We start from the raw sequence: 16,888 nt of genomic DNA on the forward strand, positions 1-16,888 counted from the left end.
GTCCTGCTCAAACTTTGATCTGCTTGTGATTCACTTGGGGATCTTGTTAATATGCAGATTCTGCTCCCATAGGTCAGGGGAGGGCTTCAGAGGCATCCTGAGATGTCCCACAAGCTCCCAAGTGATACTGATGCTAATCCATGGACCACCCTTGGGAGAGTGAATGCAGAATGCTTCTGATGCGATGAGAACAGTCATTGCAATTCAAGAGCTCTTAAAAGGCCTGCTTGAGATCACACTGAGTTTGGAGTTTTCGTCAGCTTGCCCTGAATTCAACCTTTAATAAGCTTTCTTTTTAAGTCAGTTAGGAAATCACTATGACCTTGTATCTTATCTGAAATTCACTCCTCTGGTAATTTCACTCTTTAGAAAAGAGGAGCACAGAGGCAGGCGAAACAGAGGTCTGAGAAGTGAAAATAGGTGTAGCAAATTCTAAATGTGGCTACTTTACTAATATTTAGCTTTATTATTACTTTGTTGCCATTTTTCCAACAAAACTGACCGTTGATTTGCTCAGATGAGGAGACATGAAAGAAGGCAATTACAAGAAGAAATTAGGACTGCTGGTAGCTTGACAGAGGGAAGGAGATAGAAATACTGTAAAAAGGTGATGCTACAATGAAAAACTTGGGGTATTTTATGCAAAAGCAAAAAGGCCTAGAAGTAGTAATTGTCCTCGAAGCCTTCCTTGTACTCATCCAGAAAAATCATTGTTAGATTAAGACAGCAGATAAGTATTTTAGAATTATTAATATAGAATGCAGAATATAGAAATTAATTAGTATTAATACAGAATATGGAAAAACCTTAAAAAATATCAGTGCTTAAAGGGATAATCCAGTCATATGGAAAATTCCCTTCTACATAATAATTCTCAGATGATGCTGGATAAACATGGCTGTAACTATATCCCAATTTTTCTAGTGTCTGTTCCATTATATCCAAAATTTTTATGATCACATAGAATCAATTTATTTTCAAAAATAATATTTCTCATGAATAGAAAACAAGATAGGCTTTTGGAAAAAAGTTGGAAAATATAAAGTGACAAGAAAAAGTTTACCTGTAATCCCTCTATGCTTAGTCGCTCAGTCCTATCCGACTCTTTGCAACCCCATGGACTGCAGCCTGCCAGGTTCCTCTGTCCATGGGAATTCTCCAGATAAGAATCCTGGAGTGGGTTGCCATGCCCTCCTCATAATCCCTCTAATGAGGGGTACCCATTGATAATATTTTAGTATATCTTCTTGTTTTCCAGCTTTCTCTCTCTCACTCTCTTGAAATATTCTTCTTTATGGTTTTAGACCTGACCTCAAGTATTCTTTGAAAGCATGATTTTTAGGCTATAAATGTTCTGCAGAATTTTAACTGATGCCAGTCATTCTCCTTTTGAACTTTATGGAGACATTTAACTTGTTGCCATTTTCCTCTGATGAAATTAAGGCTATGATGCACTTTGTACATTAACTTTTGTGTGCGTCACTGATTGTGTTCTCAGATAGATTCCCAGAAGTGGACTTATGAGGTCAAAGAGTGTGGTATGTCTAGACTGGTGATGAGTACAGCCAAGATGCCCTTTACAAAGACTGAACAGCTTATACTGCCTCCAGCAATGTGCATCTTTCCCAATCCATTGTCTGAGTCCTCCTCAGACTCTAAATAGGGATTGTTTTAAAAGTTGATCCTTGAGGGGGAAAAAAACGGAATTCCCTGGTGATCTGGCGATTTGGAAGGACTTTGGGCTTCCACTGCAGGGGGCAAGTGTTCAATCCCTGGTCGGGGAACTAAGATCTCGCATGCTGCAGCACAGACAAAAATAAAATAAAGTAAAAGTTGGCCTTTGGGGCCTGTCTCCATCCTTATAGGATAAGGTATGAGTAGAGGGGACTTTGCCTTTCTGCTCCACCAACTCATACCCATGACCTCCACTGCATCAGACTTCAAATGTAATGAATCCCCAAATTATGTGAATAATAGATGATAAGAGGACTGTCAAGAAAAAACGAAACGGATTTGAAAAGAGTTTCTAGTCTCCATTGATTGTATATATTTTTAAAAATTAAAAATACAGTTTTCGTCTTTTTATTTTCACTCTTCCTATGAGAAATTAAAAGAAAGTACAGAAAAGTGAAAGAGGAGAAAAAACAACAGTCATCCATTTTCCCACAATCCAGCGTTAACCACTGTTAACATTTTGGCACATTTATCTTCTTTTTTAAAGTTAATGTTTGGAATATTGTACAAACACTATATGCAAAAATGATTTCATTATTTTAAGGTTAGCATATTATAGATACACTTCAAGATTTATTTTCTACCCCATCCTAAACCCCCTTCCACCTTCCTAAAGGCCCTCTAGTTTCAGGTTTGTGACAATATTTCCAATTCTTCAAAAGAAAATATTTTTACATGCACATATATATCTCTTGGAAATATAAACTATTCCCATCATGCATTTTGCCAATTTTGCATAACTGGTAATTCTGCTGCATTATTTTTGTATCTTGCTTTTTTTTTTTACCCCACTCTATTCTATGCTTCTGAGATTCATCCATGGAAATACTTGTGAGTTGATCCATCCCTTTTAATGTTACACGATTGCCTATTGTACATGAATATTTTGCATTTTCATTTCCCTATTAGAGATATTTCCATTTTTTCCTCTGTTGCCAACACTGTGGCCGCAACCCTCTTCAAGAGCACAAGGGAGTTTTTCTCCACTTAATTTCCTGGAAGTGGAGTTGCTAGATGAGCTTTTTCAATTTCAGTAACACCAAATTGCCCTCCAGAGCAGCTGTAATGTTTACAACTTCACCATATACGTACTGAAATACCAGTCTCCTCTCACCCTTGGCAACATTTTGTCATTCTTATGGTGGAAAATCGGTATCTCTTTGCTTTTATTTCCAAGTAATAGTAAGGTTGAATATCTTTTTACACACTCTGCAGCCATTTGAATTTCCTCTTCTGGAAGATACACTGCAAGACTCAGTTTGTAATATACATGGAACTGACATTTTCTTTAATTCTGCTGTTCTCCTTCTGGTATCAAGATTAGACTAGCCTCATAGAATGTGTTGGATAAACTACTTGATCCTGTTTACATTCCACTGCAGTTTGCATTGTACAGTTCTGTTTTGTTTTTTGCTTTTCGCAATTTTTTTTGTGTGTACATATCATTCCAGTAAAATTACCTCAGTCTAGGCATTTTGGCAGTTGGAGTCAATCTTCTATCCTACTTTTTCAGTTGCATTGATGATTTTTGGTCTACTTTCATTCTTTTTGGACCAAGTTTTGTAATTTGTATTTTTGTCAAAAATTACCCCTTTTATCTAGGTTTTCAAATGTATTGACACAAAGCTGTTCATTGTATACTCTGATGTTTTCTAACATTTTTACTCTACCTGGTGCGTCCCCTTTGCCATTTATAATACTGCCTATGTGTGTGATTTTCTTGATCAGTCTTACAAGGAGATTGTCTATTTCGTCTTTAACAGAACACGAGTTTTTGGTTTCCGTAGTCAACTTCATTTCCTTTTTTCATTTTTACTCTTCTTTCCTTGCTTTTTAAAAATTTCTTTCCTTTTATTGTCTCTTCAGTTTTTATTTCTCTACCTCTTAAACGGAACACTTAAATTTTGTTTTCTTGCTTTGTAATAAGTACCCTTAAGGCTATAAATACCCCCTCTAATTGTTCTAGTTAGATCTCACAAGTTTTATGTCAGGCTTTTATTGTCATTTATTTATAAATATTTTTTAATTTCTGTATTGGTTTTCTTTTCAAGTCATATGTATTTTTCCATTTCCAAATGTATGTTCTTTTTCTTTTAAAGATGTATTATAAAATCTTTTAAAGTAAAAAAGATATATAATAAGAAATAAAACAAATAAGCTTGAGAAATAAAGCTCGAATGTACGCTGATGATTTTCAATTTTATTTTACGTAAGTAATAGATGCACATGATAAAAACCAAATCATTTTGTCTTCCTGGCTCCCTCCTCAGAAGTAACTGCAGTTACTAATTTAAGGTATATTCTGTGAATCAAATGGGTTTCTTTTGGGCTCTCTTTTTGTTGTTGATTTTTAATTTTACTTCGTTGTGGTTTGTGAATACAGCCTGTAGATTCTTTGGAATTTATTGAGGCTTCCTTTGTGGCCACTGCATAGTCAAACGTTTCACCTGTGCTTGAAAAGAACAGATGTGTCAACGTTCTTTGTCTAAAATACAAACCTGACCTCATCACTTCCTCTCCGATAGCTTCTATGGTCCTCGGATTAAAGACCTACTGCCCCAGCTTCCTTGTTAGCCAAACCTTGAGTCATGTCCCTTTGGTACAACACATTTATGGACATGGGACTCGTACCTTTGAAGGTCAACTTTCAAAAGAAACGCTTGTCTTGTAGCGGACAGTCCAAAATCTGGCACTGCAAAGGTCCTAACAGATATTCATTGAGCCGAGTAGATAATGGACTGTCTTCTGAGGGTGGAGTCACACTGAGACAGGAAGGTCACCCAGTGGGCAGGTCGTCACTCCCTTATCAATTCTAATCCTTACTTACTACTTGCTCCTCCTGAACCCAGCCTGCCTCACGAGACCTCTGGTTAGGGCACCCTCCATGTCAATTTCTCAGCCCTTTCCCTCTTCCCTACCTCTGCCTGCCCACCACCGTGGATCACTTCACAGGCCCTCCCACCAAGGCCCTCCAGTTCCTTTGCCTTCTACAGTCAGTTGTGTAGGCCCAACCAAGACCCACCCTAGGATGAATCCATGCTGAGCTTCTGTTCTGAGGCTCCTGACGTGGGGATGGGAGATGGCGGGAAGGACCAGTCCTCTCTGCATATTTATCATTTCAACCTTAGCTGAAACCTCACTTCTGCGTTCCCTTCAGCAAACCTTTTGACTCCATTCAAGTCCCCTCGCATTTCCCCAGCTCCTTTATTCAGCAGAATGACAGTTTGCTAATTTATGGAGAAAATAGAAAATATCAGGGGTGAGTCTTTATCAAGTCATTTCACCTCCTTTCTTCCTGTTTCAGAGTGTCTCTCTTCCTGTTTAGGGTAAAAGTAATCCTCTCTATGTCCTTGACCCCATCCTCTCCTGTCTCCCCTGTTTTTGTTCTATTTTATTCCCTCTGCTCCTGCATCTCCTCTTCCTAAACCATCTTTCCTAAAAGTAGTCAGCAACCCCCACTTTAGCTTCCATGCATCCACTTCTCTTGGAGGCCAACTAGCTTCCTCCCCTCCCTATGGGCTTTTATTGGCCCTCTGATTCTAAATCAGTGTCACTTCTTTCTTGATCTCTCCAGAATGCTGACAATACTGACCATGCCCTACTTCTCAAAACTCTCTCCTACCTATTTGCCCCGACACCATTGTCTTGAATCTCTTCCTTCTCTTTCTACCTCCTTTCTTGGCCCTTTGATCTTGAAATGTCCCCAGCATTTTCTACTCCTGGTCCTCAGTTTTTATTTCTCTACACACCAGGAAAGCACACAACTCATTACAAAGGGGTGTAGTCTCTTCCAAGCTCTGAACAAACACTGCTATGGGAAATTGCAGGCTGATTGTCACTACATTGCCCCACTTTTCAAGAGCTGTCAGATACCCCAGAGTTTTAACTGAAATGCTTCCACTTTAAATATGGATGATGAGCTGAAACTTTGCCAAAAACTTTGCAGAGTAAATAAAGCATGGATGGTCTCATTAGGGTTGTTCTTTTCTTATTCGACTGCCCCTAAGGCAATTTATAAGGTATGCTTTATTAGTAATGGAAGTTCACATTTACTGAGGGTTTACTCTGTGCCAGACACTCTGGTAAGTGGTTTGCCTGTATTAACTCATTTAGTCTTCACAACAACCCTATCAACCAAGTGCTATTATTATCCTGCTTTATAGAAGGAGCAAACTGAGGTGGAGAGCTTCAGTGCTTTGCCCTGGGTCTCAGAGATTTTAAGCAGGTTTCAAATCCAGATGGCCCCGCTCTGGAGCTCAAGCTTTTAACCACTATACTCTACTGCTTTCCTCCCCCTGTAGATGGGGGAACTGAAGTCCAGAGAAACTGAGAAGTTGTCCAAGATCACAGGAGTGGAAACCCCTCAAGTAGGGACTTGAAGCTATCATCACAGGGATAGACACTTGTACTTTCTACTGGTCTGTAATTAGTTACCTGTTGCCCCTGCTAGACTGCACGACCAGCACCCAGACCAGGGACAGGAATACAAATATTTGTAAATCTGAGTGCCCAGGAGATGGAAAACAGTCCTTTCACCTCTGTTAATAACGTCATTTACTTCTCACAACAATCCCCAGGTAAGACAGTAGTTAACATTTAATCACTTCCATGCGCCATTATCGCTTTTGAACCTCACAAACACACTGTTTCATTGATACTATTATTATCCCCATTTGACAGAATAAGAAACTGAGGCTCAGTGCAGCTCAGTAACCTGCCCAAGATTTAGCAATCAGTACGCGGCAAAGCCAGGATTCTAGTTTAGGCTATTTGACAACAGAGGCCACGTTCTTGACCATGAGGCAAACACTATCAGTTCTACAGATGGGGAAACTGCCCCAGGACAGAGCATTAAGTTGTGCCCATGATATCGAACCCACTGAGTAGGGCACACAGCACTCTTGTTCTTCCTCTTCTTGGGCCGCGGGGTGCCACTGCGAGGTGGGAGGCGGAGGACCAGAAGAGGAAGCCCTTTCCCATAAGGTACAGAGAGTCGCGTAGGATGCGCTAACTCCGGACTTAATTGACAGATCCCGCGGCACCATGGCAACGGCGCGGGCAGCAGAACGGAAGTGCGTCACCCTATGGGAGGGATACATCTGCGATGGCAACCAATGGGAGCGCCACATCCGCGTTCGCCCCGCCTAGAAGGAGGGGCCGAACCCTCCTTTCTGCCTTCCTCGTCGTCTGTGTGGACTGCGTTTGGGCGCTGTGGTGGGTAATCCGGGCGTCGGGGCGGGAGGCTGAAAAGAAAAGAAAACGGCCGCCTCGAAAGGCGAGGGGCGGGCAGCAGGTGCGGGTCAGGCCCCGGGGTCGGTCCCGCGCTGTGCCACAGTGTGTCGCCGGGGTCCGGGGGCCTGGGGCTTCTCAGTTCCTGGTGGGGAAACTGAGGCCCCGAGAGGCGCAGCAGAGCTAGGCAAGATGGAAGCTAGTCCCTTACACGCAGACACACATTTTAAAGTCGTAATATTAAGTGAAGAAATACTTGAAATCAGAATATCAGTTGTAAAAGCGAAATACAAAACTGACTAATCTGAATAAGTAAAATACTGCCTTCCACTGACCACGCTTTCAGTCTTGATAGCCTCTGTGTTTCCCCACTATTTTGGGTACAGAACTTCTTACTTTGTACAAGTGCGCAGCTCCTTATTTCAAAGCCCTGAGGCTAGACGTGTTCAGAATCCCGAATTTCTCGAATTTTCCAAAGGTCATGTGCATACATTATATGTCCTGTCATATCTTCAGCAAGATCTTGAGCAGTGTCGTGTAATCAGATACTTTGTTCACAGCTAAATATATGCATATTTACACCAAGGGGGTAAACAACAACCCTAAATAATCTCACCTTAGGTTAGATCAGGTTTTCAAACTTAAAAAGATTTGGTTTTGAGAATGTGTTCTATTTGAGAATTGCAGAGAAGGGACCTGGATGATAATTTTATTGTTCACTCATATTTCTTGAATATTTGAACCGACGGTGTCACAGTTCCTAACCCTGCTTTTGTACGGTCACTCCCTGTCTCCATTACTAATTTGGTTGCCTTCTTCCCTCTCAGCCTCAGGTTCCTCATCTGTAAAATAGGATCAGTCATGCTTTCTTCATAAGGTTCTGACAGGGATGAAATGAAACTGCACATGAAGCATTTACACTGTGTCTGGCACTTGGCACAGATGGTTATGTTGAGATTTTCTTATTCCACAAACTTTTCTATATAAATTATTTGGGTAGGTAATACATATCCATGGTTAACTCCTGCCCCCTTCATAGAGGCAGCTGACTTCTATACACAAACAAACCTATAGGTATTTCTCACCCTCACTTCCCCACTGCTTTTTCCTCAGATTATAGCACTGTATACCGTTCTGTACCTCTTCCTTCTTAGCATTAATTTTGGCTGTTCCTTAACATACTTATATCATTTTCTTTTTTTTAAGATAGTAACACACAACTATAAAATATGTGATATAAGTTTGAAGAACAAAAGTACAATGACCATCCACCACCAAGTTAAGAAATAGAACATTATCATTTTCTCAAAGCCTACATTGAATTCTTTTCTTCCCTTCCCAAAGATAACCACTGCCTTGAATATTGTGTTATCATTCCCTTGTTCTTCTTTGTAGTTTTTAGTATTCTCTCTCATGAATGCAATGTACGGTTTTGCTAGTTTTTGGATTTTATATAAATGGGATCCAAATATATATTTTTTTGTGACTTGATTTTTGCACATAATGTTACGTTTAAGAGATGCATCCATATTGCCATGAGTAGCTCTACTTCATTGCTGCTTTGAATCCATGGTATGTTTATAAATGCCTTTATGTAGATATTCTTGAGTTGATTTGGCACTTAAACTGTTGCCAGATTTTTGCTGTTACAGCATGCTACTTTTACCTTAGGAAGTTTATAAACGTACTTCCTGAGGTAAATGTGAAAGTTTCTGTAAGGCATATACCTAAGAGTGGATTTGTGGGGATATCAGATTTGCTAGTGTTATCAAATAAACGTCTGAAGTAATTATAAGGGCTTATACTCTACCAGCAGTTGATGCAAGTTTCAGCCTCAGCCATTTTTAAGAATGTATGCCTATCTGGTGATGGATAAGACATTAATCACTATGGTTTTTACATTCATTTGCCTGTTGAGAGATTGAGCATTGCTTATCTTAATTTATTAATCACTTGTGCATTCTCTTCATAAAATTTTCCATGTTCATTTTTCTCTTCCAGTTATCTTCCTTTTACTGATTTGTAAGAGTTTTTTTTTTTTTTTTTAATCTCATTGTGGATCTTTTGTGGTTTAAATGTGTTTCAGATATCTTCTAGTTTGAGCTTGTCTTCTGTTTCTGTCTGTCTCCCCTGCTTTCTGTTTTTGGTGAGCAAAGTTCTTAATTTTAACGAAGTCGATTTATCAGTGTATTGTATGGTTTGCTTTTTTCATATCTTTTAAAGAAGTCCTTCCCTACTTTTGGGTCCTAAAGATAAACTCCTGTGTTGTTGTCTAAAAGTTTTATAGTGTTCCTTTCTTATGACCTTAACCCTCAAGAATTGATTTTTGTGGATATTGTGAAATAAGGGTCTAATTTTATTTTTATTTTGTTTATGTATGTATAATGGGCTGTCCTGGCACCTTTCATTGAAAAGTGCTTTGCTCTGGAGTTCCATTTCTGCAGCATGCCAAGTATCCATGTATATACCCTTTTCTGTTCCTTAGTTGTCTGTTCTGTTCCATTGGCCTTGTTTGTTCATTTCTGTACTATTATCACAACTTTATTATTATTATCACACTTTATTCATTACTCTAGCTGTATATTAAGTCTTGGTACCTGGTATGACAAGTCCTCCAGGAATGTCTTTGCTGTTTTGTGTTTACATTTTCCATGTACATTTTAGAACCATCTTGTCAAATCACACAACAGTCATGCACACCAAGCCTGTTAGGATTTTGATTGGAATTGTTGATTCAGTTACATTGGATCAATTTGGATTTTAAAGTGACTGCTTTTAACTTTTCATCCTTAAGTGTTCTGTGTGCTGTGGTTTTTGTAGATGTCATTTAGTAAGGGAAGTTTCCTTTTATGCCAAGTCTGTTAAAGAGTATTTATATGAACGAATGTTAAATTGTATCAGCTATTGTTTTCTGCATCTATTAGGATGATTGTGTGCTTTTTCTCCTTTATTCTATTAATGTGATAATGTTGATGTTGTTGTTTAGTTGCTGGGTCATGTCCAGCTCTTTCGTGACCCCATGAACTGTAGCCTGCCAGGCTCCTCTCTCTATGGGATTTCCCAGGCAAGAGTACTGGAGTGGGTTGCCATTTCCTTCTCTGGGGGATCTTCCCAACCCAGGTTGCTCACATTGATTTTGTCCCCTGACCCCTCCAGCTTTATTGAGATATTATTGACAGATGCCATTTGATTGACTTTCAGTGTTAAACCCTTGCTTGATCACAACATATCATTCTTTTTGCGTTGCTGGATTCGGTTTGTTAATGTTTTTGCTTAGCCCTACTGCATCTGTGTTCATGAAAGATATTGCACTTTTCATTTTACTTTCTTTTGACGTCTTTGGTAGGTTTCCGTGCCCAGCTTATCAGCCTTATCAGATGCTTTGGGGACAGCTTGCTCTTTTTCTGGCTCTGCAATAGTTTGTGTAACATTTGAAATTATTTGTTTCTAGAATACTTGGTAGACCTTCTTGATAAATCCATTGGGACCTGAAGTTTTCTTTGTGGGAAGATAAATTTCCCATAACATGTCTATAATGGTTATAAAATTGTTTACGTTTTAAAATAATCTTTAGTTTTGAATGAATTCCAGTGACTTTATACGTATTTAAAATTCAGATTATTTTAATTTGTCTATAATATCTTTTTAAAATGTTTGTGTCTGCATTTAAGTTCCCTTTTTCATTCCAAATGTTGTATTTTCTCTCTCTTCTTGAAAAATCTTGTCAGAGGTTTGTCACTTAATTGTTTTTTATCAAAGAATTATTTTAGTTCTGTTGACCTTTTCAGATATGTACTTATTTTCTATTTCATTAATTTCTGGTCTTTGTTTTTTTCATCCTTTAACTTTCTTTGTGTTTGTTGTTATTATTTTTATAGCTTCTTGATACGGATGTCTCACTCACTAATTTTCATGCCCTCCTCCCTCAAATATATATAAAAATTTTAAGGCTATTAATTTCTTCCTTCTGTTTTAGTTTCCTTCCCCTGGTTTCTGTGTGTAATATTTTGTTATTTTCAGTTCCAAATATTTTCTAATTTCCATTAATAATTCCTCTGTAATAATGGCTTATTTAGGAGCATGTTTCTTAAATTCTAAAAAACTTTTCTACTTTTCATTCCTGGTTTCTACCTGTATTGCATTGCTGTCAGAGAACATATTCTGGATGAGACTAGTCCTTTACAGTTTGCTGAGACTTGCTTTCTGGCCCATATGTGGCAGTTTGCAGAATTATTCTGAGGATGCTTCAAGATTCTGTATTCTGTTGCTGTTGGGTCAGTGTTTTATGCATATCCATCGGATTAAGCTTTTTGCTGCATTTTACAAGTCTTCTCTATGATCTTACAGGTTCTTTTTATTCATTTTATCAGTGATTGAGAGGGCTATGTTAAAATCTTCCACTATAGTTATGGATTTATGTGTTTATTTTTGTAGGTCTGATTATTTTTGCCTTAACTGTTTGGAGGCTCTGTTATTAGGTGCTTAAACATTTAAAATTGTTAGAGCTTCTTTGGAACCGAACCTTTGTATCATTTTATGGGGACCATCTTTATCTCTAGTAATAATTTCTGCCCTAAAGTCTATTTTGTGTCATATTAATATTTGGTTGGTTCGCAGAGTGTGTATTTATTTTCCTATCCTTTTACTGTAAATTTTTTGGCATTCTTATGTTTTATAAGTAACTTCTATGTCATATAGCTAGATTTTATTCATTATTCAATTTGGCAAGTTTTTGATCTGATTTAACAGCCTGGCTGTATCATCTATTTAAAGACCCTTAATTTGGAGAACCTGAGTTTCCACAGTTTCTAGGAGGAAAGTCCACAGAATATTCTGTTCTTGTCCCTGGAGCAACCACTGACAATTAAGGGTGTACTCAGTACTAAAATGGACTTCCCAGGTGGCTCAGTGGTGAAGAATCCACCTGTCAATGCAGGAGACGTGGGTTCGATCCGTGGTTGGAAAGATTTCCTGGAGTAGGAAATGGTAACCCACTCCAGTATCTTGCCTGGGAGATCCCATGGACAGAGGAACCTGACGTGCTCCTGTCCGTGGGGTCACAAAGAGTCAGACATAGCTGAGCAACTGAGCATGCACGCATAGTACCTAAAAATAGAAAGAATGACTGAAGATATCCTATCCTAATGATAGGAAATACACTTGGCAGGACTTGAGCACTAGCTGGAGCTGAGTCAGCCCCAGAGGAGAGGAGGATCAGAGTTTGATGATCAGGTCTGTGGTATCTGTATGTCTGTGTAGACTGTAACACCTGAACCAGTGATTCCGGAAGGAGGATGACTGCAGAGAGGAAAGAGTTTAGGAAGGAGAAGGTGGGTCCAGTTTAGGACTGGTTGAGATTGAGATGCTGGTGAGATATACTCGAGGAGAGCTAGCAGGCAGGCAGACGGGCTGGTCATGAGATAGTGTGTCTTCCTAGTTCTGAGGCTCAGCCAACGATGCCTTTAGAAGGAACAGTAACCTTTTTGCGTATCTCCTGGTGCTAGTTCTTGGCAAACCCTTGGTAGTCATATTTCATTTAAACTGCATCGTATATGTTAAAGATAGTATTATCCCCATTTTATAGATGAAAAGACTGAGGTTAAGCATATTAGCTAAACCTGTGTTTATTCTGCGTTATATTTCCCTAAGGTAATAGCGACTTTCTGATAAGATCATGGTGTCACAGGAAGTGGATGTTAAAACCTCAGGATTCCAAGCCCCTCTGCAGTCAGAACTTCCAGAAAAGACCTGGAGATCTGCATTTGTAATACGCTAGTTGGGTGACTGTTAATATCAGGGGAGTCTGGCAAGCACTGGTCTCAGAGCCCTCCATCTAGTTCTAAACCCCAGGTCTTACCCCTGCACTGCGCCATCTGTCTGTGGTAGGAGCAGGCTTTTAGATCAGACTTGAGTGTTTTTTTTTTTTTTTTTTTTATCAAGGCTCCTTTTATCAGCTCTGATCTTTGTGGTTTGTGGAAAGATAGCTTTAGTAGAGAGCAAGGAGATTTTCAAAACACCCTGCAGTCCTAGCCAGACAGCTGTTTTATCAGTGGTTTGGGAGAGGAGAGGGAAACCAGCAGTTTCCTTGCAGCTCTCTAAGCAGTGAACGTTTTTTGTAATTTTTTTTTTTTTTTTATTTTAGTTGGGGGCTAATTACTTTACAATATTGTAATAGTTTTTGCCATACATTGACATGAATCAGCCATGGGTTTACATGTGTTCCCCTTCCTGGACCCCCCACCCACCTCCCTCCCCGTTTTTGTAATTTTATAGTGAGAAATGGGACCTCAGTTACATTTATCCCAGGCCATAGACTTGGTGGGATGTTGAGCCAACTTTCAGACCTGGAATTGTCTACTAGTAAAAATAGCTAATTTTTTTTTTTTTAATAGCATTTAGACTGTTACTACCGGGCTCCTATATGTATTTTTTTAAATTGAGGTATAGTTGTGACACAATATTTTCAGTTTCAGGGATACAACAGAGTGATTCACAAATTTTTAAAGGTTATACTCCCATTTATGGTTGTCACAGGCTGTTATGTTCTTTGTTCGTTTAATCCTCATAGTAATTCTAAGGAGGATGTTTCTGTCACTCTCCCTTAACAGATCAGAAACTAAAGCGCATCCCATTTCACACACCTCCGTGGTGGAGCAACCTGTGAACCCCTGCGTTCTGGCTGATTCCACAGTCCATTCTTTTCACCAGTTGTTGTTGTCGTTTAGTTGCTAAGTTGTGTCCGACTCTCTTGTGACCCTATGGACCGTAGCCTGCGAGGCTCCTCTGCCTATGGGATTTCCCAGGCAAAAACACTAGATGTGGGTTGCATTTCCTCCTCCAGGGGATCTTCCCAACCCAGGGATTGAACCCATGTCTCCTGCATTGCCAGGCAGGTTCTTTACCACCATGGAAGCTCAAGCTTCTTACCACTGCATAGTACTAATGTGCCTTGTCCCTGACTTGTGTCCTTTTCATCTTTGTACTAATCAGTGTGATGAACTTGATTCTAGAAACTATCACAAACTTGTACTTGTAAATTGGAACGAAGCATGGAGCATTGCTTCTGGTGTGCTCGGACATGACTGGAGTTCCTTTGCTTCCTTTTTAGTTCCTGCATCCATGCAGGGCAGCACGAGGAGAATGGGCGTCATGACTGATGTCCACCGGCGGTTCCTCCAGCTGCTGATGACTCACGGTGTGCTGGAAGAGTGCGATGTCAGGCGCTTGCAGAAGCACTGCTATAAGGTCCATGACTGTGAGTATCCTGCTCTCTCCCAGGCTACTCTGCCGCCGTGTGATCAGGGACTAGTGACGTTGGACCGACACCGTGTACCCAGTCTACCGATACTCCTGACCTGGGCGTTCAGGTCTCTCACTGTCTCACATCAGCCCATCTTTCTCATCTTCAACGCTTGATTTTTTTTTTTTTTTTTAAAGTAAATCTGACGTTTAGCCCAGTGGCTAAGAACCTGGACTCTGATGGCTGGATAGTCGTGGTTCACACTAAAGCTCTAGCGCCTTCTCCAGTCCGAGTTTCTTCACTTCTGAAACGAGGATGTTTATTTGTACTTGGCACCTGGGGTGGCTCAAAGGCTTACGAGACATGATAGGAACTAAACACCTGGCATGGAAGGTGCTCAGTTGGCTATTGATGTAAGAGGGCAGCTTCACATGGTGGTGGAGGGCACAGCCTTAGACTTGGCCCAGCTGGTGAAGTTCGTCCCTGCCTTGTGCCAGCTGCGGGCATTGGGAGCGTCTTCTCAGTGGATTGTTGGGAGAAGCGAAGGTAACACACGTGGAGCACTTAGAGACGCGACCTGGTTTCAGTAACTGGAGGTCTCAGTAGAAGCAAGAGGATCCATTTGGACAGATCAGTGAAATCCCTATTGGTAGATCTTACTGAGCTGAATATCAGTATGGGTAGATCTCACTGAATGAAAAAGTTGGTAAATTATACCTATTGTACAATATCATTGTGCTAAGGTTTTTGTAAAACGTAACGATCTTTATTGTTCGTGAATATGCACATCTGCATGTAAAAATCTGAAAGTGGACTCTCAGATGATGTGGAGTGTACTGTAAGGCGCTTGTCTTTGGGGAGAGGAGGAGGGGGATCATTTTGTCATTAGAAATCAATGGGCACCTCATTGTCCTATTTTGTTCTTTTATTGAAAAAAAAAAAGACTTGACGTAAACGTGGCATTACTAGGATAGTCTAGTGGTTGTCCTGATTAACAGGAATAAGTGTTTTTTATTGTGTGTTTTTGTCTTTCTGTAGTTTTGTGGAGTTTTTTTGGCTGTATCAGACCTTAGTTGCGGCATGAAGGCGGTTCCTTGTGTCACGCAAGATCTTTCATTGCGATGCGCGGACTCTCTAGTTATGGTGTGTGAACTCAGTAGTTGCAACATTCAGTCGTAGTTCCTCTGCGGCTTGTGGGATCTTAGTTCCACGAACGGGGATCGAACCCACGCCCCCCTTCCCCACCCCTGCATTGCAAGGCGGATTGTTAACCACTGGACCACCAGGGAAGGCCTTCTTTCGATATTTTTAATTTTCAAAAGAAATAGTGAGCTAAGCCAAGAGAGCTGTGGTAAGGTGTGAGCGGGGCGCTGGGGACACTGGTCAAGGGACCTGAGACCAGGCGCCTCGTTAGAGACCTGCGGTCTGTGGTGTGACGGATGCAGAAGCCAGGTCCCTGGGAGCTGAGGGGGGAAGAGCAGTAAGAGGGAAGACGGTGAGTACAGAGCAGTGTCCTTCCCGACGTGCAGGAGGAGGAGGACAGAAGCGGGTGGTGTTTAGAGAGGAGGCAGGGTTTGAAGTGGCTGGTCCACTGATGTGTTCATGGGAAATTCTGGGAGCTGAATGGTGCACGGCAACAAGTGAAAAGCTTGGAGGGGCCCTCAGTAAGGAATCCCTTTAGACTCCACTTGATCCTTTGTGTCCAAACTTAACTGACGTATGAACCTTGGGAGACTCTGGACAAGAACATATGCTGTGTGGGAAGAGAAAACGTTCTTGTGGTGTGTAGGTTTACAGGTTATGAAGAGCCCATAATTGTACTCCATAGTCATGGGCTTTTTGTTTGTTTGTTTTTGTTTTTTAATTCTGTGGACATTGCAGACCTTCTGGAGGGATCTAAAGCAAGACAGTGACATAGTTATTGCTGCGCTTGAGACTTTCCTCCTGGTGAAAATATATCTGCTCTGATTGCCTGTACTGTGGTGGATCGGGGTCTTTGGTGAGAGCCTGAACCCTCTCCAGTATTCTTGCCTGGAAAATCCCATGGACAGAGGAACCTGGCCAGCTACAGTCCACGAGGTTGCAAGGAGACACGACTGAGTGACTCACACTTTCACTTTTCACTTTTCCTTTATAGAAATGGAATATTACACCCGTCAAGCTACCTTCTCTTGCTCTTTAAAAAAATACAGCAGGACTTTAACCCTGGACATCAGTGTCCACCAGCGATAGGCAGAGTCCTGTTTTTCTTAATTTTACCTACATGACAGTTCCTCCTCCCTTTTAGTCTCTTATCTAAGTCCTGACCTTGAGCTTTGTTGTTGATGGGGAACTTTCAGAGCTGACTGTAAGGAGCTGTATGATGCCTCAGTACTAAGAATGAAAGTGTTTTTGCCTTTATTTGACCTTTAAAGTTGTCATGACCTAATTTAGGAAAGTCCTGTAAAATGTGTCTAGGAATTGATTTACTCCTCACATTGCATGTACCGTTTCTGTGCATCAAGATCTGGTTATGGCTAGGGTAGTCAGGATAGAACTGTAGATGTTTTCTCCCATCCCTCGTTAAAAAAAAAAAAGGAGATAGAGAGAAAAGCTTGATTTTAAGTGTCAGTGTTATTTGAGAGATTAATATCCCCAAGGGATGATGAAAAGAAATCATCTGAAATTAAGTAAAAGCTTAGAAGA

The 16,888-nt window shown here is 40.5% G+C and overlaps 1 protein-coding gene and 1 long non-coding RNA gene across 5 annotated transcripts in view; one reads left to right on the plus strand and one right to left on the minus strand.

Annotated features, from left to right (window-relative positions):
- Window positions 1-3,909: 3,909 nt before the first annotated feature.
- LOC145531294 (uncharacterized) lies at window positions 3,910-6,802 on the minus strand. The gene is made up of 3 exons (XR_014072329.1): window positions 6,615-6,802; window positions 4,757-4,961; window positions 3,910-4,181 (listed from the first exon to the last, which is right to left on the minus strand). It is a non-coding gene; the product is annotated as an uncharacterized LOC145531294 (long non-coding RNA).
- A 105-nt stretch (window positions 6,803-6,907) lies between these two features.
- Window positions 6,908-16,888, plus strand: part of NSMCE1 (NSE1 component of SMC5/6 complex) — a 37,527-nt gene continuing 27,546 nt past the window's right edge. For 2 of the 4 annotated variants that reach the window (XM_081553399.1, XM_081553396.1), the window contains exons 1-2: window positions 6,908-6,948; window positions 14,072-14,218. Coding sequence is in view for 3 of the 4 variants with exons in the window: in XM_081553396.1 (XP_081409522.1) it covers window positions 14,083-14,218 (136 nt within the window). In the remaining variant the exon portion in view is untranslated. Of the gene's footprint in view, window positions 7,028-11,195; window positions 11,311-14,071; window positions 14,219-16,888 lie in introns of those variants that run through there. The other 2 variants (XM_081553398.1, XM_081553397.1) reach the window with 2 other exon arrangements.

The sequence above is a fragment of the Giraffa tippelskirchi genome, chromosome 13 (genome assembly GCF_054371585.1).
Source record: "Giraffa tippelskirchi isolate mGirTip1 chromosome 13, T2T-mGirTip1v1.2.pri, whole genome shotgun sequence".
NCBI classification, from domain to species: domain Eukaryota; kingdom Metazoa; phylum Chordata; class Mammalia; order Artiodactyla; family Giraffidae; genus Giraffa; species Giraffa tippelskirchi.